A 24583-nucleotide genomic window follows, 5' to 3' on the forward strand; every position below is an offset into this window, starting at 1 on the left:
AATCCCTAGGTCCCTATCTAGCCACTGGCTATCTAGTAAAACTCCCTCTGTGGGTTGAGGCAGGAGACAGTGTAAAGTCCTTCTCTTCCAACACAGATCACTGGGGAGAGGGAGATATTGTAACTGCCAAGCTCTCTTGTAGCACTGTCAAGTTAATTGAACATATACAACTATGACTACCTGTTGCAATTTATCATCAGAACGTAATGGAATCTTGGTGGGACAGTCTGAGTGCATGTCATGGGCAAGAAACAAGGCTGGTGACTCTAGAAGAAGAAGAAGAAGAGTTTGGATTTATATCCCCCCTTTCTCTCCTGTAGGAGACTCAAAGGGGCTGACAATCTCCTTGCCCTTCCCCCCTCACAACAAACACCCTGTGAGGTGGGTGGGGCTGAGAGAGCTCCGAGAAGCTGTGACTAGCCCAGCCAGGTCACCCAGCTGGCGTGTGGGAGTGTACAGGCTAATCCTGAATTCCCCCCAGATAAGCCTCCACAGCTCAGGCAGCAGAGCTGGGAATCAAACCCGGTTCCTCCAGATTAGATACACGAGCTCTTAACCTCCTACGCCACTGCTGCTCCTCTACAGGGAAGCCTTCGCATTTGGGGAGTTTCTTGTGAACGTGGTATCAGAGCTCTTGCCACTCAGCAAAAGGGGAGGCACCAGCAACTCCCCTTGAGGTTGTGTGTGCGAGTGGAAGACACTGCTACCAATGCACACATTTTGCATATGATAGGAGTGGCTGCAGTTGACACAGCAAGAACCAGAACTCATTACAGAAAGCACGTCTGGGCATACCAGGGTGGACCTCTGCGGCTGGATTCTGTGCAAAAATGCGTGAAATTGTGCACATACAGATCGGCCAGTGTGGGAACCAAATTGGAGCAAAGGTAGGGACTGCTTTCAAAACCGCTTGCAAACAAAACCACTGTGACGTTCCTAATGACTGACTTGAACTGGAATTTAGGCAGCGCGGAGTCAAGTTTCCACCCAAGTTTGTCCTGTGTAGCTGTTGCAGTATCAATGAAAATCAAATCAGCTTAGAATATTCGGCATCAGAGCAAATTGGAAACACTGTAAGAGTGTTAAGAGAGTGCTAAGGTGCAAATGCTGCATGCTACTTCAGTATCGTAGTTAACAATAACAAAATAAAATGGAAGTCTGGTGGCACCTTAAGGGCTAACAGACTTCATTCCAGACGCATCAGATGAAGTGGAATCAGTATTGTTGGTCTTTTAAGACGCTACCGAGCTCCTCTTTTGTTCTGCTGCTATGGACCTACAGGGCTACCCATCAGGAATTAGGAGAAGTAACACTGGCCCAAAATGTACTGTGCTGTTGCAAATTGAAGGTTCTTAGCAAACTGGAGCAACCAACTTTTCCCTTAGAAGACTGCCCAGGTGCAGGCACATAGCACAACAAAACAACCTCACAAAAATTGCACTTAATGAAATGAATCTTCTATCTGATGGGTGATGTTCCGATCCCTTATATTGTGTCCTTGATGTAATCGTACCTTTCTATTCTGCATCGGTTAGAGCAGCAGTGGCGTAGGAGGTTAAGAGCTCGTGTATCTAATCTGGAGGAACCGGGTTTGATTCCCAGCTCTGCCGCCTGAGCTGTGGAGACTTATCTGGGGAATTCAGATTAGCCTGTGCACTCCCACACACGCCTTTCCAGCTGGGTGACCCAGCAGGCTAGTCTGGCACCTTCTCGGAGCTCTCTCAGCCCCACCTACCTCACAGGGTGTTTGTTGTGAGGGGGGAAGGGCAAGGAGATTGTAAGCCTCTTTGAGTCTCCTACAGGAGAGAAAGGGGGGATATAAATCCTCCTCCTCCTCCTCCTCCTCCTCCTCCTCCTCCTCTTCTTCTTCTTCTTCTTCTTCTTCTTCTTCTTGTTGAAAGCATGTTTCCTAGCTTTAGGTGAGACATTCTGTGTTTCCTAAAAAATGTTTTCCAAGCTTGTTCATCCAGATAAGTCTTTGATTTATTTGCTTGTTTGTTTATAGTCCTCCTTTCCTACTGGAACTCAAGGCAGGTTACAAAAGGAAGGATGACCAGGTTCAAATAAGAGATATGAGATTTATTTATTTTTATTTTATTCATGTAGCAGTGTATCCCACCTTTCTCGCCAGTTAAATTGGGGAGGACCCAGTGGGGACCCAAAACAGCTCCTCAACTGTACCCTCACAACAATCCTGCGAGGTAGGTTAGGTTGAGTGTTTGTCACTGGCAAGGTCACCATAAGCTTCCATGGCAGAGTGGGGATTTGAATCTGAGTTTTCCAATATAACAGGGACAAAGAAGCTGTACTGTTCATCCACAAACATGTTTTACTAGTTATCCTAGACTCTGAGAAAGGGAATGGTGGGTTAGCAAGATAACCTGCCCAAAGGGTCTTATGCCATCTGTATCATTAGAAAATTTGTCCTGAATATCACTTATATTCAGTAACGTTAGTGTAGAACTGCATATCAAGGCTGCAATATTTAGGTTTTCTTAGCAGGAAAATAAACAGGTTAAATTGGGGATGGCCAGCCCATCAGTGGCTAGTAATGATGACAGCAAACCTCCATATACAGAAGAAATATACTTTTAAGTCTGAGCTGCGACAAAGAGAAGATGACAAGAAAGCCAATGCAATTCTGGGCTGTATCAATAGGAGTCTAGTGTCTAGATCGAGGGATGTAATCGTACCTTTCTATTCTGCATCAGTTAGACCTGACATGGAATATTGTGTACAGTTCTGGGCACCGCAATTCAAGAAGGATATTGACAAGCTGGAACAGGTCCAGAGGAAGGCAACCAAAATGGTAAAAAGTCTGGAGTCCATACCCTACGAGGAGAGACTTAGGGAGCTGGATATGTTTAATTTGGTGAAGAGAAGGTTAAGAGGTGACATGATAGCCATGTTTATGTATTTTAAGGGATGTCATGTTGGAGAGGGAGCAAGCTTGTTTTCTGCTGCTCCAGAGACTAGGATCAGGAGTAATGGGTTCAAGGTGAAGGAAAAGAGATTCCACCTAAACATCAGGAAAAACTTCCTGACAGTAAGGGCTGTTCGACAGTGGAATGCACTACCTCGGTGGTGGTGGAGTCTCCTTCTTTGGAGGTTTTTAAAGAGAGGCTGGATGGTCACCTGCCAGGAGTGCTTTGATCATGTGTTCCTGCATCACAGGGGGTTGGACCTGATGGTCCTTGGGGTCTATGATTCTATCATCCTGCATCCAAAGGCAGGTGGGCTCACTGTTCTGGGAAACAGAACACTGGTTTAGATGAAAGCCGGTCCTTCTTATACTTCAGGATCCAAGGAAATGCAAATATTTCATGGACAAATGAACAGTGAAGTAAAGACAGGAGGAGTCCTTTAACATGAAAATGCTGATGGCAACAGAAAGGGTGTGTAACTGTTTTAACCCAGTCACTTTGGCTTTCCCAGATAAAGAGCCTGCAGAGTTGGAAGTCAATGTGTGAAGAAGAGATAAGCGTCACCCTCTTTGGGGACTCGATTCGGCATTTTCCCTTCTGCTCCGTGCCACTCTCGGTTTTCAGCTAAAAGTGTGTCTGGCAGGTTCCCTGCAGGGGTGATTGACACATCATTTTTTGTATACACAGATGTAGGAAGGAAACATGTACACACTAGCGTGCACTGATGTGTAAGACAGCCACATGATTGTCAAGAACCGTAAGATGCCGGAAATCTTTGACTGGCTGCAATTACCTTTCTGTTTTGTTTATACCAAGTAAAAGCAGCAAGAGGGAGCTCCCGCTTTGAAAGCAGTAGCAATGCGGAGGGTGGGGGAAGGGAATCCCCCCCCCGCCCCCAGTGCCATGTCCTTGATTTAAATTGCCACTTCCTCTGAATGTACTATTTTACCTCTTGGGAAAATGTACAAGCACATGTTAGCTGCTGAACAATTGCCGGGAACCGGCTACCAATTATGGCTTTCTTGGTAGAATATATGCAAACTGCTTTTCAGCCTTTATTGTGGTTGGTTTTCTGAGGAACCATTTGAAGACACTCTTCTCTATTCCTGTTTTTATTACTACATTCCCATCTGAAAGAGGCAATGCAGGAACTGCAGAGGTCAGTTCTGGAGAAAATGACTTATTTGGAGGATGGACTCTATAGCATTATATCCTGCTGAAGGTTCTCTCACCTACAATCCCACCCCCCCTTAACCAGGCTCCACACCCCAAATCTCCAGTAATTTCCCTGCTTGGATTTCACAGCCCTGTACCTAAAGAAGAAGAAGAAGAGTTTGGATTTATATCCCCCCTTTCTCTCCTGCAGGAGACTCAAAGGGGCTTACAATCTCCTTGCCCTTCCCCCCTCACAACAAACACCCTGTGAGGTGGGTGGGGCTGAGAGAGCTCCGAGAAGCTGTGACTAGCCCGAGGTCACCCAGCTGGCGTGTGTGGGAGTGTACAGGCTAATCTGAATTCCCCAGATAAGCCTCCACAGCTCAGGCAGCAGAGCTGGGAATCAAACCCGGTTCCTCCAGATTAGATACACGAGCTCTTAACCTCCTACGCCACTGCTGCTTTGTATACCTTCGCTGGTAGACAATCTTATGCAAGCATTTAATCTCAGATCTGGCCAGCCATTGCCATTTATTATTTAAATTGTTCAGTACGGGAGGCAGCTAGCAAACACATATCAAAACAACTATAGCATCCAGTGGGAAAAGGTTGCCAGTTTGAGTCAGTGTGGCGTAGTGGTTAGTGTCAGACTGAACCCACTCAAATCCCTACTCAGCCATGGAAGCCAGTCATACACTGTCTGCTTAACCTACTTCATTAGGTTGTTGTGAGGAAAAATAGAGAACAATGTAAGCTATTTTGGGTTCCAACTAGGGAGAACGGTAGGTTATAACTGAAATAAATAAATAAATAAATAAATAAATAAATAAATAATAATAATAATAATAATAACAGTATGGATTTATATCCTCCCCTTTCTCTGCTGTAAAGAGACTCAAAGGGGCTTACAATCTCCTTCTCTTTTCCCCCCCTCCCAACAAACACCCTGTGAGGTGGGTGGGACTGAGAGAGCTCTAAAAAACTGTAACTAGCCCAAAGTCACCCAGCTAGCATGTGTTGGAGTGCACAAGCTAATCTGGTTCACCAGATAAGCCTCCGCAGCTCAAGTGGCAGAGCGGGGAATCAAACCCGGTTCTCTAGATTAGAGTGCACTTGCTCTTAACCACCACACCAGAGGGCTTTGGAAACATGCACCAGTAGGTTAATGTTGTATTTCTTTTTGTATGAACTTTGATTATTTATTTTATGGTTATCTCCCCTTTGAACCCAGAGGATCTGAGTTCAAATTCCTGCTCAACCGTGAAATTAACTGTCATTTTGAACACGTCACTGGCCTTTTCCACACAAATCTCCTAAAACGTTTCTAAAACATTTTCAATTCCCGTCCCCTTTTGTTCACACTTGCCCCCTTGAAACAATTCCTGGTTGCCGTTTTCTGTTTTTCCCCTGTTTTCCCCTAGGGTGTAGACAAATCAGTGCTTCAGGATCAGGAGCAGCAGTGGGGTAGGAGGTTAAGAGCTCGTGTATCTAATCTGGAGGAACCGGGTTTGATTCCCAGCTCTGCCACCTGAGCTGTGGAGGCTTATCTGGGGAATTCAGATTAGCCTGTACACTCCCACACATGCCAGCTGGGTGACCTTGGGCTAGTCACAGCTTCTTGGAGCTCTCTCAGCCCCACCCACCTCACAGGGTGTTTGCTGTGAGGGGGGAAGGGCAAGGAGATTGTAAGTCCCTTTGAGTCTCCTACAGGAGAGAAAGGGGGGATATAAATCCAAACTCCTCCTCCTCCTCCTCCTCCTCCTCCTCCTCCTCCTCCTCCTCCTCCTCCTCCTCCTCCTCCTCCTCCTCCTCCTCCTCCTCCTTCTTCTTCTTCTTCTTCTTCTTCTTCTTCTTCTTCTTCTTCTTCTTCTTCTTCTTCTTCTTCTTCTTCTTCTTCCTGCTTCACAACCTCCTGCTGCGGTTCCCTGAGTTTTCTGTAGTTGATGCTGTGAAGAACAAGCCCCCCCAAATCTCAGAAAGGCTCTGAAATGCTCCAAAAACAACGCAAGGGGCTTCTGCAGGCCAGGAGTGAATTCACAAAGTGACACTTTGAAGGGACAGCACACAAATGAAGCCTTTCAAAAATGTTTCACCCAAAAGAATCGCTAGAAAAGAGGATGTATTTAAAACGTCTTGAGACTGCAAATAAAATGTTTTGGGGAAAAAAAATAATGCAGAGCTCTTTGGGGGAAATGCTTTATTTCCTGCCCCGAAACATTTTAAAGCATCTGTGCGGAAAGGGTCACCAGCTCTCTGCTTCAGTTGCCCGACACTAAGATAACAGAGCAATTGTGAGAATAAACTCTCTTCGCAAAGTATTTCGCACTCTTTAGAACTGCTGCATTGTTTAGACTGACTATATTCCCAATGAATACCTGCGTAGACTTGGAGATTCAGACACCATTTAGGCAGGCTCAAAAACTACATTTATATTGTAAACCACCTTCAGTTCTGCAAGGAAGAAAAGGAGCCACTAACGATGTTTTAAATCTAAACACATCTCCAAAGTGGCATTTTAATTTTTTAAATCAGTTTACCAATTCTGAGTTCTCTATTTCCTCTTTCAGTTCTGGGAAGTTATAAGCGATGAACAGGGAATTGATACTGGCGGAAACTATCGTGGTGACTCATCGCTGCAGTTGGAGAGGGTCAACGTGTATTTCAATGAAGCCTATTGTAAGTAGATGGGGTTTTTGGCCACTGTGTGGGGAGTTTAAGGGGATAAGTGTGACATCAGGGAATAAAAGTAGAAACCCCCTTTGTCATTTGTATGACGGCTACACTTGCTTAATCATTTATGAGAGATGGATTGAGTGATGGATTGATCTGCCAGTCACAAAGATGGGTAAGACCGGGGCTAGTCATGCTGGAGATAAGGCAGCATGGTATCGCCCGGTCTTGTTCAATTTTGGAAGCTAAGCAGGGTTGGCACGTGGAAGGGAGACCACCAAGGAAAACTCTGCACAGAAAAGCAATGGCAAACCACCTCTGATTCTCACTTGTCTTGAAAGCCCCTTGCCGGCTTGGCTTGCCATACATCAGTTGTGACTGACAGCATTTTACACACAGAGACATCAAGCTATCAAGTCAAACTTGAGCATTTCCTCCCACTAGAGATTTCTGTGCAAGCTGATAGATAGTTTGCTATCCTAACACTACAACTAGTCCTGTAAAGATATAACCCAATCCATCTAGGACAGTGGTGGCGAACCTTTGGCACTCCAGATGACATGGACTACAATTCCCATCAGCCCCTGCCAGCATGGCCAATTGGCAGGGGCTGATGGGAATTGTAGTCTATAACATCTGGAGTGCCAAAGGTTCGCCACCACAGATCTAGGATCTCATCTTACTTCCTCATTCTTAAGCTATGTAGCTGAAGGCCACTAAGTCTCAGGTGACCTACATCGACCCCAGCAAGGGGCTTTCAAGGCAAGTGACAAGCAGAGGTCGTTTACCATTGCCTTCCTCTGCAGGGTCTTCCTTGGTGGTCTCTCTTCCAAGTATGTATTAGTCCTATGTATTCTATTAGTGTTGTATTGTTATGATGTATTTGTTTATTATGTTGTTAGCTGCCCTGAGCCCTTTGGGTAGAGGTGGGATCCAGCAGGTTCTCACAGGTTCCCGAGAGTAGGTTACTAATTATTTGTGTGTGCCGAGAGGGGGTTACTAATTGGTGATTTTGCCACATGATTTTGCCTGCCCTTGTAGTTACGCCCCTCCTCTCAGCAGTAGTGCGCAGAACTTGAAGCAGTCTAGCAGGAGGTACACCAGTGTGCGTGGCAGCCTGCGCCTGCGTGCATTCGTTTCCTGCCCAAGGACCGGCGCAGTGGCTGCATCCTTGCCACAGCCCTGCCCAGCAATGCCCCGCCCCAGAATGCCTGGCCACGCCCCCATCGTGCCACGCTCAGCCCCATTGGCGCTACACCACAGTTTGAATCTCACCACCATAGGAACCTGTTACTAAAATTTTTGGATCCCACCACTGCCTTCTGGGATAGGGCAGGGTATAAATATAAATTGAAATGAAATGAAAAGTACTGACCCTGCCTAGATTCTGAGATCGGGCAAGATCTGGCAATACAAAGGTGCCCTCTCCCCATAGTTATGGTTTGCTTTATTTGAACATAGAAAGTGCCTCAATAAAATGTTAATTGAAAATAAAATCCCTAAACTCATTGGAAAGCCAAAAGCTCCAGTTAGCTGTTTATCTGCAAGTCCCACCCAAGGGTCAAACTGACTCCCAGTTTTGTTTTTTGCTCTGAAGTCACAATTGACTTCTGGAGATTCTGCAGGATTTTCAAGGCAAGGGATGTCCAGAGGTGGTTTGCCATCTGCGACACAACCCTGGTATTCCTTGAAGGACTCCTATCCAAATTCTAGTCAGGGTTGAGGCTGAGAGTGTGTGATTGGCCCAAGATCACCCTTTCCTTGAAAGAGTGGCTAACCACTACACCACTTCTATTAGTTTCCTCCTATCATTTGTCTTGGATTTTAAACACGTTGACTGTGACTCTGTGGAGGCACGTGACATTCTCCTCTTATCAGCCCTGGAAAATGTGGCACATCCTTATGCGTCTTGGCCATTTTGCAGCCGTGAACTGACAGCGTACATGTTGTGATCCGGATGATGAGTAGGCAAGGTTTACTGAAATCAGTGCAAGTTTGTCAACTCCAGTTTTCAAAATTTCTGAAGATTTGGGTTTGGAGCCTGGGAAGGGCAAGGCATGCGGAGGGACCTCAAGGGGATAGAACGCCCACCCCTCCAAAACTGTCATTTTCTCCAGAGAATTATATAAACAATCTGGAGATTCATTGTAATTCTAGGAGATCTCCAGGCCTCGGCTGGAAGTTAACAACCCCACATTTCCGAGGAGAAGTATTTTGGGGAGATTGAGAAACTGCAACAGGAGGAGAGGACCAGGAATATTCAGTCTGTTTGTCCGTCCGTTCGTCCGTCCCTTCGTTCCCTCCCTCCCCTCCCTCCCTTCCCTCCCTCCCTCCCTCCCCCCTCCCCTCCTTCCTTCCTTCCTTCCTTCCTTCCTTCCTTCCTTCCTTCCTTCCTTCCTTCCTTCCTTCCTTCCTTCCTTCCTTCCTTCCTTCCTTCCTTCCTTCCTTCCTTCCTTCCTTCCTGTCACATTCAAGATTTGTGTCTATGCTGTGCATCTGACCTGCAGACAAGTTGCGCTTAACTTCATATACTGTGGGCAGCTGTGGGCAGTAACTGGATATCAGACACTGGGTATGAGAGAGTATGGAACTGTGGTCTGCCTCTAGTATAACCCAGGAGGGGGAAAGAGCAGGTAATCATTTCCCCAGGCTTACATTATTTAGGCTTTGGGGTGAAACTGAATGGCGCCCATGCTAGCTTCGTGTGCAAAGAGAGATCTGCTTCGAACATGGTCTCCTTGTTCTCTTCCAGGTCAGGGCCACAACTTTCCCCAAACAGAAAAGCACAGGGTCTGTATTTTTGTGTGAGAAGATCCAAACCCTGTGCAACACCAGATTGCCCACCTAAACTATGTGAGCCTTCTACAGTGCCGGCCTTACAGTCTAGCTCAAAGAACATCTCAGGTCATGCTTTGTCCACAGTCCTTCAAGTGATCGCCACCCTGGTTTCAGTGTCTTCATTAAAATGCACAGACAGAGAAATTACGTTGTCAAAATAGACCTGTCCATCTGACAATGCAATTCTAACCAGATTCATATCCCTGTGCATCTGTTTTGAAGTCAGCAACTTTAGATTCATGTAACTCAGTTTGGGCTTGCATAGTCATCCTAGGTGTGCAAATTCTCTAACTTTGAATGGTCTTCCTTTTTGCTGCAGCTCAGAAATATGTCCCCCGGGCTATCCTGGTGGATCTGGAACCTGGTACCATGGACAGCGTGAGATCCAGCAAAATTGGTCCACTCTTTCGGCCTGATAACTTTATTCACGGTACGTGCAGTGGGTTAATAACATGAGCAGGGGGTGATAGACACAAGATTCTTGGTAACCAGCATTGTTGTGGTCCGTGGAAATAAACCTTCAATGTGCAAATTGCTACAGTTACTGTTTCACATTACAGACTCAGGATTTTTCTGCATTCTTGGTTTCCTTGCTTTCATTTCCTGTTTCTTCGGGGGACGGGGACATTCAATTCTGCATAAGTTTTGCTGCTTTAAGAGGCCGATTTGACATCGGACAAGTTTATATCCAGCTCGTCTCCTTGTAGATTTTAACAGCAGGTTTTTAACGGCATATAAACTTGTTCAATATTGAATCGGCCACTAGAAGGGAGCAAAACACAGGTGGATCTGAACACTCCTCCCCCCTCCCAAAGAAACAGTGACTTGGAGATGGAGAATGCAGAAAAAACCTCAGTTAAAATGTTTCCAGTCCTCATGGGTACATAGAAAGTCTGAAAAGATGGAGGCTCTTTTTTTGTTAAAGTCTTGAAGGCAGAGGAGTTGGCATATCTTCCTCCCCTACAAATTTTAGATCTCCAAGTTTCTTTTCCTCTTCCTCTTGCCACTGCCCTTCTTTTGTGCATAGAAAGTATGCTATATGATAGTCCTCTCTTAATTTCTGTAGAATAATTGTAAATATTGTCATAATCAAAGAATCTTTTCTTTTTCTGGTTGCAAAATCTGGCCATTTTAACATAGAATTCCAGACTTCGGTAACAAGCGTGAGAAACCTAGAACCTGCTCATCCTACAAAATTCTCACACACTGTCATGGAGAAGGTTTCTAATATTGACTTACATGTAATCTGTCCTGTATTATTTGAAAAAGGGCTTTCCCAGATTCTCAGTTTCCATGCTTGTAAGTTCCTGTTTCTTTGGGGTCCCCCCCCCCAGTTCTTCATGTGTTGTGCTCCCTCTATTGGTTGATTGGACATAATACAACTTTAAGTCCAGCATAAAAGGTAAAGGCGTAAGTGCTGAATCATTACTAACACACAGGATGAGGTCAAATCATTGGGTTTACCAGGCAACTTCAGTTTATGGGACGGTTAGCCATTGTCTTCCCCAGTCACCAACACTTTAACTCCAGCACGTTGGGTACTCATTTTACCGACCTGGGAAGGGTTGAAGGCCGAGAGATCAAACTCTAATGCCGTTACCTGAAACTGACATGTTCCATATCGGAGACCTGAACCTCGAATTCAGTCAGGAGCAGAGATTTGACTGGAGAACTGCAGCTTACCTCTTTGTGCTTCTGGGCTCCTCCAGCATAAAAACCTGCAGTTGAAACTTCTAGAAAGACATGCTGGACTTAAAGTTGTTTGATATCAAATCAGCCCCTAGAGGGAGCCAACCATGCGCAAAACCGAACCCCCATCCCCCCACCCCCACCGAAGAAGCAGAAGTGAGGAAAATGAGAATGTGGAAAAACCCAAAGAGATTGTTTAATGTTACTCTTTTCTGTAAGATACTCAGAAATTGTTTCCATTCATGGCGTAGTGGTTACGCAGTGGCTACGCAGTGGTGTAGTGGTTAACAGCAGGTGTACTCTAAACTGGAGGGATCAGGTTTGATTCCCCGCTCTGCCGCCGCCCTGAGCTGTAGAGGCTTATCTGGGGAATTCAGTTTAGCCTGTGCACTCCCACACACACCAGCTGGGTGACCTTGGGCTAGTCACAGTTCTTCTGAGCTCTCTCAGCCCCACCTACCTCACAGGGTGTTTGTTGTGAGGGGGGAAGGGAAAGGAGTTTGTAAGTCCCTTTGAGTCTCCTACAGGAGAGAAAGGGGGGATATAAATCCAACTCTTCTTCTTCTTCTCCTTCTTCTTCTTTAATATCCAGTGCATGGTAATATTTGCCAATGACTTTTTATTCACTTGGAATATCAGCAAATTAGTCTCTTATAATTATCCTCTCACCATAACTATTTTTACAGGAAATTCAGGTGCGGGTAACAACTGGGCGAAAGGTCACTACACCGAGGGGGCCGAGTTGATTGAAAGTGTCATGGATATTGTGAGAAATGAATGTGAAGGATGCGACTGCCTGCAGGGTTTCCAGCTCGTCCATTCCCTCGGCGGAGGAACAGGGTCCGGAATGGGCACCCTTCTGATGAACAAGATCAGAGAAGAATATCCTGATAGGATCATGAACACCTTCAGTGTCGTCCCCTCACCAAAAGTATCGGACACTGTGGTGGAGCCGTACAACGCCATCTTGTCCATCCACCAGCTGATAGAGAACACAGATGAAACCTTCTGCTTTGATAACGAAGCTCTGTACGACATATGCTTTAGGACTCTGAAACTCTCCAGCCCCACCTACGGGGATCTCAACCATTTAGTGTCCCTCACTATGAGCGGAGTAACCACTTCCCTCCGTTTTCCTGGCCAGCTTAATGCAGATTTGAGGAAACTCGCGGTCAACATGGTGCCGTTCCCCCGACTTCACTTCTTCATGCCAGGCTTCGCTCCGCTAACAGCCCGAGGGAGTCAACAATACAGAGCTCTTTCCGTTCCAGAGCTCACCCAACAGATGTTTGATGCCCGGAACATGATGGCAGCCTGTGACCCACGCCACGGGAGGTATTTAACCGTGGCATGTATCTTCAGAGGTCAGATGTCCACCAAGGAGGTGGATGAACAGCTGTTGTCCATACAGACCAAGAACAGCAGCCATTTTGTGGAGTGGATCCCCAACAACGTCAAAGTGGCGGTGTGCGACATTCCGCCCCGTGGCCTGAAGATGGCGGCCACTTTCATTGGAAATAACACAGCCATACAACAGCTCTTCAGCAGAGTCTCTGAGCAGTTCTCGGTGATGTTCAAGAGGAAAGCATTTCTCCACTGGTATACCGGTGAAGGGATGGATGAGATGGAGTTTTCAGAAGCAGAAGGCAACACCAATGACTTGGTATCTGAGTACCAGCAATACCAAGATGCGGCGGTAGATGTAGAAGAATACGAGGAGGTAGAAGTGGAAGTGGAAGACGGCCAAGAAGAAAAAGAATTTTAGAAGTAACTGTAATGTTAGAACACTATTTTGAAATGCATGATGTCTGCAATCAGCAAAGAGGCCGAATTGGCCTGTGTTTTTCAGGGAACTCCAAATATTGTAATAGCAAAGGATGGAGCAATCCTGTTTATGCATTAAACCATCCGACCATGCTGTTGGCTCCAAAAATTAGAACTGATTATATTACTTTTGCTTCATTAACTACTTCTGATGAGTCAAAGCAGTTAGGATCTCTTCTACCTTAGTGCCCACCCCAAATTCATAATAAGGCCAGTCAGTTTGGAAAAATTATAAACATGCTGAATTAAAAGGACATAGATATGTGTTTCAGGCTCCAAAACTTACGTTGATTGATCAGTTCACCAGAGACACGACAATGGCATGGACAACAACAATACCCTTTTCAGCATTATGGCTTTGTTGAGAGGTGTATATCTCTACCTGTATTCAAAGACACACTTGGCTGGTTCACTGGGGACTGGATGAGTACCACAGTGTGGATGTAAAGATTTTTGCTGGATAGAGGTGGCCATACACACGTGGAAATATTGACTACTGCTCAAACATATTAGAAACTAGCATTTGCTGACTACAAAACAGAGCATTCAGATCCATATAATTGGTCCCATTCTACTTCATTCTTCTGGTCAAGCCGTGATTTGATTCCCTGCGCTAACTGAACCTTTGGCCTACCTTCATTTCTACAATATTATTGCCACTTGGAGTATTATGATAGGCAGGCATTGTGGCTTGGACCTTATTTGGCCCCCATATTAGCAGAATTGCAGATGTTCTTTGATTCTGAGGGACCAATTTGGCAACTGTTTAATTCACTGTTTAGTACTTTAAATGAATTCCCTGACAGGAAAGAGCAAACTGTGGGCCAGCTCTTTACCTGCCATTGAGAACAATGACAAAAAAAATGTGTTGCTGGATCAAAGCAAGAGGCCCTCAGTGTTCCACAATAAGAACATAAGAACACAGTAATTGTGAACAGCCAGATAGATGCCTTTGGGAAGCAGGAAATGACATCACCAGCCTTCCAGTGGGGTGTTCTGGTGATCTAGTTTTCAAAGCTACACAAAGGGAGTCCGAACATGGTACAATTCATTTAACCATCCTGAATTCTAATCAGAGCCAGGCCTAGTTGTCATTCCTTTGTCTCATGGTGGCCAATGTGATGTAGTGGTTAAGAGCAGGTGGACTCTAATCTGATGAACCAGGTTTGTTTCCCCACTCCTACACATGGAGCCTGCTGGGTGACAGTTCTCTCTGACCTCTGTCAGCCCCACCTACCTCACAAGGTGTCTGTTGTGGGGAGAGGAAGGGAAGGAGTTTGTAAGCCGCTTTGAGACTCCGTAGTTGAGAAAAGCGGGGTATAAATCCACATTCCTCCTCCTCTTCTTTTAAAGCTGTAAAGTGATTGGCTACGATCCCATCTTGGGGCATGGAATGCCAAATCTCAGATGTATTGTATGGAGAACTACGTTCTTTGTGTCGTTTCTCAACGTATCACCAAACGGCTTTAAATGACTGCAAACATTAATGTCAGATTTACAAGACTTCCTTAAGCTGTTGAAAGCAAGATATGACCTCTCTGTTCATTAAACGTCATCAGACTATTAGTTAAGCCAAAGAACTAAGCCTGCTGGAACTAGCACTATTGTATGACTTGATAAGGGCACTTCAGTCAGTATGGTTTTTTTAAAATCAGTACTTATTTATTAACATTGTTTTTAATGGGTTTTGAGCAGTTTTGTATTTATTCCTAATAAGCAATGAAAAGTACTTTGGCACCATAAAGATGATCAGAATTACCCCATGCTTCAGTCCAGAGGCATAGCTCCAAAGGGGCGGTGGGTGCACGATGCACCGGGCGCACATCCCTGTGGGGGCGTGGCAAGGGTGTGGCGGGGGGCAGAGGATGCACCGGGCGCATTTCCCCCTTACTACGCATCTGCTTCAGTCCACAGCAAAGGATGGATGAATTGGAAGCCTAACTTGGCAGATGTATATAGCCTGATGTAAATATGACAAAGTTTTGAAATGGAGGATGGGATTGAGGATCACAAAATGTGAGGCTGCTGTTCTGCAGCAGGGAGAAAGTTCATTCAATAAATGCGATAGTCCTTAGGGTGCCGTGGTACTCTTACTATTTTTTGCTAACCATCACCCTATTATTGCTTCTGCTAGTCCCTTCCGCACATGCAGAATAATGCAATCCACTTTCACTACTATTTGCAAGTGGATTTTGCTATTCCGCACAGAAAAATCCAGCTGCAAAGTACATTAAAAGAGGATTGAAAGTGCATTATTCTGCATGTGCGGAAAGGGCCCTAGAGTTTCTGCTTTACTTTTCAGTGAATGGTAGCAGCACTGGGCAATGTTTTGTCTCCATCATTTCCTTATCCCTCTCCTTCCCATCACCCTTGAATGCAAAAGGTCCCCAGTTCAAGCCCCAGCATCTCCATTTAAAAGGATCAGGAAGTACGTGTTGTGCAAGACTTCTGCTTGAGACCTGGGAGAGAGGCTGCCAGTCAGGGCAGGCAAGACCGACTTGGCTAGACCAGTTGACTGACCCTATGTAGGGCAGCTGTATGTATGTGCACCCAAGACCTCGAAAGGATTAACCAAAGCCATTAACACACAACTTTCAGTCCCTAGTAAAAAGATATTTTTACTCACGCAATTGATTCTTGAAAAATCAACATTTATTGTATTTGCCAGTGGTGCTGTAACTTCTTGTGGGATGTTTTTCCAAATGCTTGGCCCCTTCCACACATGCAAAATCATGCACTTTCAATTCATGTTCAATGCACTTCGCAGCTGGATTTTATTGTGCGGAATAGCAATATTCCACTTGCAAACAATTGTGAAAGTGGACTGAAAATGCATTATTCTGCATGTGCGGAAGGGGCCCTTGAATGACATGTGGAGTGTCTTCCTTATGAAACCGGCTTTGCAGTCAGTATCTTCTCCGGGAGTAACAGCATCATCTGGTCTCTTACAGGATAAGTTGCTCTTGCCATTTACATTTAGTATATATTTCTTTTGGTAGGTATTTATGATGTCATTTTAATGTAATGATTATACAGTTTAATAAAAATGGAGTGAACAACTTGCCTTTTTAGTCACTCCTAAGTAATAGGTGCCTCATAGCCCAGACTAGCCTCATTTGATCAGAGCTCAGAGGCTAATTGGGGTTGGAACTCAGATAGAGACCACCAAGGGAGACTGGGGCTGCTATGAAGAGGAAGATAATGGCAAACCACCTCTGCTCATCTCTTGCCTTGAAAACACCATGGTCCTTGTGTCACCGTGAGTTGTGTCTCAACAGCACAGCAGCAATTGCTCAGTATCCAACCAGAGAAATGCTCGCTTCTCAGAACTTTATCTTTTTCATTTGAAGACACACACACACACACACGGGTCTTTACTCAAAGGAGTTCTGGGAACTTCCTCCCTTATTTCAGTGAGATACAGATTCGGACTAGACCAAGATGCTCCGAAGCACTTCATGATTGGGAAGGGGACTTCAATCTACATCTCTGAATTAGTCCCAGTCTAACTCTGTGGAAAGTCAGTGAGAGAAGACTGCAGTAACACCACATTGTGAATGATGAACAAATTCTAATTCAAGTCATCTTAATCTAGGTGATGACTGAAACTTGGACATAGCTGTTAACAACCCTGAAACTGTTTTGTTTCTCAGCAGTGATTGTTACATTGTTACAACCAGTGATTGGAACAGAGGAAAGGCTCAGGTTTTCCCTGCACTGTGACCTCATCATCAAGTTACTTTAGCCAAAATTCAAGGCAAGGGACAGAATTCTTCTAAGACAGTGATGGCAAACCTTTTTAAGACCGAGTGCCCAAATTGCAACCCAAACCCCAGTTATTTATCGCAAAGTGCCAACCCAGCAATTTAACCTTTATGCTGAGGTTTTAGTTTAGAAAAAACTGGTTGGCTACCTCTTCCTCCGCCCCACCCGCTTGAGCAGGGGCCAGCCTGCTCTAGCCTCCAGCAAGTCCTACAAGCACTGCTCTGTAATTCTCTAGCATCTCTGCCTCCTCTGTGCCCCCCCCCCTCGGGGAGTGCCACCCGCAGAACTAGAAAGCAATTCAGGCCTGCCAGCCTGTGTGTCCTCCCCTGCTCACCACAGGCGGTGTACAGCCGATGTACCATGCTCAGTGTGCCCAGGCCAAAGCTCTAGATGTTGTTGTGGTGTGTGTGATTTTCCCAGGCCTCCCTCACATGTTGAACTCTGTGTGTGCGTGCCCACAGAGAGGGCTCCGAGTGCCACCTCTGGCACCCGTGCCATAGGTTCGCCATCACTGTTCTAAGATCAGTCACAAAAGACCAGGTCTGAATGCAAATGCTGCAGCAAAATGCGGGTTTGTTCTTGCCAAAAAAACATAACACACCACAGGTATTTTCAAGAAATTACGTTTACTAGCACAATGATTTACACAACCGCAGAGAACATTTCACAGAGCACAGAAAGGATGCATGAGGCAGCCTTCATGTTGCCTGTCACAGTTCATGTCCTGTCAAAGAATTAAAAACATACAGTAAGTTTAGTTGCAAATTACTGTGTACTATTCTCAATGCTTCTGAGGTTCACTAATCTGCTGGGTGAATTATTCAAGCAAGTGCAAAATATTTCTAAGGGTCATTGCAATGATTTCTGCCCAGATTTCAGTTATCTTGCAGACTTTAACCAAGCAACCTCACAACCCTATTGAACGAGAGACCACAAAACTGGTTTTCTACCAAATGGCAGGAAAAAACTAAAAACAGATACAAAGTCCAATAGCAGGAGATCCTACTCTTCAGCTGTGTTGATGCCTTAAACAGCAACAGCCTTAGGGAACAAAAGAAACCAAGAAAGAGGTTAAGTAGCCAGATCCGGGCAAAAATGTTGCGCAAACACAACACCCTCCCTCATAAACATGGACTGACAGAGCAATCCTAAACAGAATTACTCCAGTGTAAGCCCACTGAAATTAGAGGACTTAAACAGGAGTAATTCTGTACAGGACTGAGGGATCTGGTCTGAAGAACTTTGGTTGCTAAGCCCAGACCTGACATTGGACTCTTCTAGGTCACGTTTCTTGGGCTGTGTCCTTAAATCCCAATCAAGTTTACTCTTGGCTATGTTTGTTTATCATGAGGCAACTTTCCCTAGTTAATACAGAAGGATTATAAGAGCAGCAGTCCTGGATCAAAACAATGGTCTAGCTAGACCATCCTCCTGAGCCCCCCGGGGCTACTGCCTCAGCTGTCTTCAGCATATCAGCTGCAAGAACGAAAGGTCTGAATTAAGATAACTCCAGAGGGTAGCAATCTTGGTCTGCCAGATTTAAGTCAGTTGCATCCTAGGGACAAACAAGATTTTCAGGTCCCTTTGTCAGATGTGTTGTGCCGGACTCAAATCTAGCATGTCTAACATTGCAGCCCATGTTATCTTGATACTTAAATGGACGCAGAGGATTTACAGTAGCTGTGACCCAAGGAAAAAAATATTGCCGTGGTACTCTTTGAGTTGCTCAGGTGACTATTCTGAGCAATGATCCCCAATATGGCGCCAGCCTCAGGCTTCTGGAAACATTCCAGGTCAACAGGGATTGGGTTCAGAAGCTGGTTCCCAGCAAAGAGTCTCATACTTGGGACTGAAGTAAACATGGCTCTTATGAATGATGGTAATCACAAATCTGGCTCTCTGCAAGCCACAGAGTGAGTGCCACCAAGCCAGTTTCCTGACCATGTTTGAACAAACCAGATTTCACTGCAGAAGAGGGAAACTCAACAGTGCTTTGACTCTTTAACAGCAGAATTAACTCGCAAAATTTGAGATGCACGACCATTCTTTTCTAGGCATTTGTGTGCCCCTCTGTACTACTTTTTATCAGAAGCGCAATTCCCAATTGAATGTGTGAAACATCATAAGTGTAGTCACAAAACAATTTCCCAAGCTCAAAAAATCTAGGTCTCCTGACAGTTCACACAGAGCTCCATTGCCACACCTGCACTGCCTCTTCTTGTAACGTTACAATCAGTATGAAGAGACTATTTGACGCTATGAAGCTAAATAAGAGAGAAGTAATACGAAGTCACAGGATCTCAGGAACTTACCTGGACATCATTCTTTTTTGGGCTTCACTATTTTTACATTGGCTCCTGCTACCTTCTCTGCCTCCGCTTTATATTGTGGCTTTAGCGCAGCTCTTACTGCCTTTGCACAGATCTGGGAATACCGGATGTAGCTGAGAAAAAAGGAGAGAAAGAGACAGTGTGAAATGTGGATCCCAGGAAAAACTATTAATCCTCTCGAGATGAACTCTACCAGGGGAAATAAACCAGCCATTCTGCTTCCAGACGTGACCAAGGCTCACATAATTAAAAAAGGACAGCAAAAGAGGCACAGAATCACAGCTCATATTCAGATATTCTGATTTATGTGGCCTACATTCCAAGTTCTTTATTCTGTAACTATAAAAATATGCAAACAAATCTCAGGTGTGTGTGTGTGTGGTTCTATAGGATCACAGCCACAGAACACAAATGCCAATGCAACAAAAAGGACTCAGAATCTCTAACTCACAATTCTTGCTATGCAAAAAGCAGCTCACAGGGCTTTCAATTACAGTTAAGTAAAGAGAAATGGTAGTCTGGGCAATTATACATTTCACAGTCTGTGGAGGAACATTTACAATACTGGGGAAGATCAAGATTTGAGTCCCACAGCCTCTTAATGATCAACAAGATTTCCATGGTGTCAGTTTTCAAGTATCAAAATTCCCATTGTCAGTTGTTAGCCACCCTGAGCCTGGCTTTGCTAGGAAGCAGGAGGGTACAACTGATTTTTAAAAATAAAAATAGGAACAGAGATCTCAAGCCCTTATATCCCAGTCAGAAGGAGGACGCTTTCTCTCGAAAGGTTGTGCTCTGGAAATCTTGTTGGTCTTAAGGTGCTACTGGACTTGAATCTTGGTCTTCTACTGCAGACCAACATGGCTACCCACCTGAAACCAATGTTGGCAGAGAGACTGTCAGTTGTAGGTTTTTCAGGCTGTGTGACTGAGGTTTGGTAGGTTTTGCTCCTAATGTTTTGTCCACATCTATGGCTGGCATGTTCAGAGATAGAAAGAAGCCATGGCCACACAGCCAGAAAAACCCACAATAGTTAGTTACTTCCGGCCGTGATACAACAGTAACTTTGTGTTCTACTTGTTTACTTGGTCAATCGCTTTACTTTCTTGCATGAGTATCACAGCATAGCAAAGAGTGGTAAGCTACAGTATTGCAGCTGAAGCTCTGCTCACAACCTGAGTTCAATCCCAATGGAAGTCAGTTTCCGTTAGTCGGCTCAAGATTGACTCAGCCTTCCACCCTTCTGAGGTTGATAAAATCCCCAGCTTGTTAGGAGTAGCATGTAGATGACTGGAAAAAGAATTGCAAACCATCCCATAAACACAGCCTGCCTACTAAATGTGATCAGACGTGACCCCATGGGGCAGCAATGACCCAGTCCTTTACCCACAGTACAACGTTACTGTTCTTTTGTCAAGCAACCCTGCAATATATTTTATACTGGAAGTTTTAACGATTATCTGCATTTACTGTTATACCTGTATAGTTGTTTTAAGCATGTCTGCCCTGCATGTCTGCCTTTGGCCAGAGAGAGTGGGATATTGCATGAAATAAAGTGCTACTGTTAACAACAACTTCCTCTTTGAAGCTGAGGGGAGGTCGGGAAGGAGATCCAACTGAATTCCACCAGCCTTCCCCAGGGGGTTACCTGCCTGCCTGTCTGTCTACCTGCCTGTCTTCCAAACAATGGAAGCCCCGGGACCACGAGGCCGCTCCAGCCACGCATACCTGAGCCCTGCCTGCCTCCAGTAGGACACCATGGCTGCTGCAGATAGCGCAGTTTATCCCACGTCTCTTTCTCCACAGGCCGCAAGGACACTTCTCCCCACCGGCTCGCCTTCACTCGACCCCGGAAGCGGAATCCAGCTGGACCAATCAAAGCATACCCCACTGCGAAGCCCGCCGACCAATCACTTCGAGCCCTCCCGTAGATTGTAAGAGGAAGAAACCAATCACTACTTCCCTCCCTCCGTGCCTGCCTCTGTGAGAACCAAGCAGCCAATCAGAACAGGTTCTATTTAGACGCTAGGGTTAAAGAGGTTGGAAAAAGATGGTAGGGAGGCTAAACTTCCGGTAACGAAATGAAAAGCAGGCAAGGGGTCTGGGTTTCATTATGAGGGGTGTAGGAGCATCCCTTTATTTGTGTTGGAAGTCAGAATCCAACAGGTTGGGGTTACAATTTTGTCCTAAGGGAAGCCAAATATTCCACCCCTTCTTCTCTAGACCATTGGAAACTGCACCTGTTGAATTCCTCCCTGTCATCTTTCTTCACAGGGAGGCAATAGCAGGGGGAGGTTACAGAGAATATGGTTAGGATACTGGGCATAATGGACCATTGGTCTGATGATCTATCAAGGCTGCTCTTATGCTGTGACCAGGCATAAGAGACCTACAAGGAAGGGAAATGCAGGATTTGTAGATGTAGCCATTTGTAGGATTGCCAACCTCCATGTGGGGCCTGGAAATCTCTTTGATCTCTAGATTACAGAGATCTGTTTCCCTGAAGAAAATGGCTGATGTGGAGGGTGGACTGTAAGACCTTATACCCAGAGGTGGGATCCAACCAGTTCTCACCACTTCTCTAGAAGTGGTTACCAATTTTTTCTGAGTGCCGAGAAGGGGTTACTAAAGCAACCTCCCTGCCCAGTAGGGACTGAAGGTGCATGTGTGCGGCGGCGCCACTGTCTGAATCCCACCACCATCGGAACCTGTTATTAAAATTTTTGGATCCCACCACTGCTTATACCCCACTAAGGACTCTTCCCAATCCCCCAAACTCCACCCTCTGGGGATTTCCCAAGTCAGATTTGGCAACCACATGAGTGACTGCTGTGGTATGAGTACTGAAAGAATACAGAACACGTATTTCCCAACATGAACTGACTGCCATGATTAGTATTACCCCCATTGGAAACCTCTGCTGTCTTGATAATTTTAAGTGTTTCATCCAGTAACCAGCAGTGTAGGAAACAGTCTCTTGCATTTATTGATAGCATCATTGCTGTGCATGGCATTGTGCAAAGAACAGATATATTGATATCTCTCATGAGTAGTAAAAGAAAACCTTACAACTTGAATCTTTCTGTCCTGTGCCCAAGGATGTCCATGCGGGGTGGGGGCAAGTATATGGCTGAATGAAGCCTACAGATTTTTTTTTAAATTAGGATAACTACACCTTTCCCCCAGCCCTTGATCTTCATCTAAACATCAGTGAAGTACAGGTAAATTTAGAAGTGCAGGGTTTTTTTTATTTACTATGGCCACACTTCTGATAAGTACTGTAGAAAATACTTTCCCCACTATTCTGTTGAGAAGATAAAGACATACAGCAACAGTATGAATAAAGCCTTAGCTGCTCATACTCGAGTCTTTTCTTAGCTGATCAACCCCTCTTAAATCCCACCCACTGTGTCTTCTGCTAGGTTCTTTGTCAGTGGATTAAATCCAGGCAGTTTGGGAAAGAACCTATTGGTGGCATCACTTTCCTGGCGAAGGAAAAAGAACTGGTTCTGGGGGCCACTCCGCCCCTTTTAAACAGAACGCTTCTTTAGATATTTCTTTGCCAAAACTAGCAAGAAACTATTTCCAAAGGCAAAGCAAAAACTGATTCCGGCAGTTGGCCGTGGCTTCTTTCTGCCCAGCTCTTCTGTAGACCTCAGTTCTGGTAGCACAGTGCTTGGGATGCCAGTCTCCAGGTGGGACCTGGGGATCACCTGAAATTAGGGCTTATCTCCAGACTATAGAGGTCAGTTACCCTGCAGAAAATGGCTACTTTGCAGGGTGAATTCTGTGGCATTGTCGCCCACTGAGGTCCCTGTCCTTCCTAGGCTCCATCCCCAAATCTCCAGGAGCTCTGATTCCTCAACGTGGATCGAGCAACCCTGTACCCATCCTTCACTGGTGGCAGTGGCGTACCTGCCTAGGGACAAGGGGTACCCCTTGTCTCCGGGCGCCACTCTTCTGGTCACGTGGGGGGGGCACAAAATCAGCCCCCCACATGACCAGGAAGTCCTGCTGGCTCATCCTTGTCGCGTGCCTCGACCCCATCCGAGGCATGCAAAAACGAGGCAGCAGGACTTCCTGCTGCCTCCAAGCACCCTCAACCCCACCTTGGACTCCTCCTCCCTTCCTCCCCCCCCTACCAGCTGGGCTCCCAGCCGGCAGCCTGCAGTCTCTTCTGACCTCCGCTCCGAGTAGGCCAGAAGAGACTGCAGTCCCTGCCTCGGAGACTTGCTTTTATAAGCACTGAGGCTGGGGGTGGGGCTTGGGGAGCATGTGGGGGTGGAGTCTGGGGCATCAGAGGGTGGAGTTGGGGTGGGGGGGCAGAGCCTGGAGGGCGTCCTGGAGACACAATTTGTCTCCGGGCGCCAGTTACCCCTGGTACGCCTCTGACTGGTGGCCAGGGGGTGACTGGCAACCCTGCACAGTGCTTTAATATGATGGGTCCCCAATCCTAATTCCAGGCCTTTCTTCAGTCTACTTTGCCTTTTATTTCTAAATGTATGTATGTGCATATAGCCTTGTGAGCTTTAAGTAGTTCCATTTTATTCCCCAAGGCTTCTGTGGGAGGCAACTCATTTTTATCTTGAGTTTGGTGTTGTTTTTCTGTGTGCTCTCTGTCCCTCTGTGTTTGAGATGGGTTTTTCCCCAATAATCAGACTGCTCTCACATCTGGAATCAGGAAAGAACCTGTCTAAGTCTCCTGCATCTTAGCTGCAGAGCAGGACAGAAGGGTGCACTGAAAACACAGTAGGTGAGCCCACATCTCAGAGAAGACCACCGAGCCACTATAACAGCAACTGCAGCTGAGGGTAGGCCTCAATTATATCACGCCACACGTTCCAGAATTCCTGTTTGTGTTGGTCAATATTACTCTTGCCGTTCTCCTATCTTGGAAAACTGATCTTTGAAGAAGCCTGCTACCACATGACGTAATTTTCCGGAAGGTTCAGTTCAGCACGTGATCTTCAGGAATGCAACATCTCAACAGCAACCAGACTGGGCCCACTTCCAGACAAACTGGCCTGTTCCGCACTGCCTAAATAAAACGTCCTGAGGAAGCTAAAAAGGTGTCCTGGGAAGGCCCTCCACACAGCTTTCTTCCCAAGATGTCCTCAGGATGCCTTATCTTAGCTCAAGGCGTCTTTTTTGAAGAACTCTTCAAAGTGCATCTCTTTCCCCTAAGCTGCCCACAAGACTTCTCCTGCCTGGCTCTGTGGAATGCAGAGCATAGGAGGTGTCTTATTTTTTTCAGCTGATAGTTTTCTTCTCTGGTCAGTTTCATCCTCAGCTTGCACCTGACATTTTGTGCGCAGCTGAAGGGATTCTTCCTACCGCCATTTGCTGAAGGTCGTCACAGGACTTTGGCTCTGCAGGCTCCGATCCTGG

The 24583-nt window shown here is 45.8% G+C and overlaps 2 protein-coding genes across 2 annotated transcripts; one reads left to right on the plus strand and one right to left on the minus strand.

The window, feature by feature from the left end:
* The first annotated feature begins 730 nt into the window (after nucleotides 1-730).
* Nucleotides 731-13366, plus strand: TUBB1 (tubulin beta 1 class VI). The gene is made up of 4 exons (XM_048498979.1): nucleotides 731-887; nucleotides 6647-6755; nucleotides 9907-10017; nucleotides 11963-13366. Exons 1-4 carry the CDS (start codon nucleotides 831-833, stop codon nucleotides 13039-13041), a joined length of 1356 nt encoding a protein of 451 aa, XP_048354936.1. The 5' UTR covers nucleotides 731-830; the 3' UTR covers nucleotides 13042-13366.
* A 4106-nt stretch (nucleotides 13367-17472) lies between these two features.
* On the minus strand, nucleotides 17473-21066 carry ATP5F1E (ATP synthase F1 subunit epsilon). Its single transcript, XM_048495898.1, has 3 exons — nucleotides 20924-21066; nucleotides 19178-19308; nucleotides 17473-17589 (listed from the first exon to the last, which is right to left on the minus strand). The coding sequence occupies exons 1-2, from the start codon at nucleotides 20953-20955 to the stop codon at nucleotides 19185-19187; spliced, it is 156 nt and encodes a 51-aa protein (XP_048351855.1). The 5' UTR covers nucleotides 20956-21066; the 3' UTR covers nucleotides 17473-17589; nucleotides 19178-19184.
* Between the last annotated feature and the right edge of the window lie 3517 nt (nucleotides 21067-24583).

This window comes from Sphaerodactylus townsendi, linkage group LG05 (genome assembly GCF_021028975.2).
Source record: "Sphaerodactylus townsendi isolate TG3544 linkage group LG05, MPM_Stown_v2.3, whole genome shotgun sequence".
NCBI classification, from domain to species: Eukaryota; Metazoa; Chordata; class Lepidosauria; order Squamata; family Sphaerodactylidae; genus Sphaerodactylus; species Sphaerodactylus townsendi.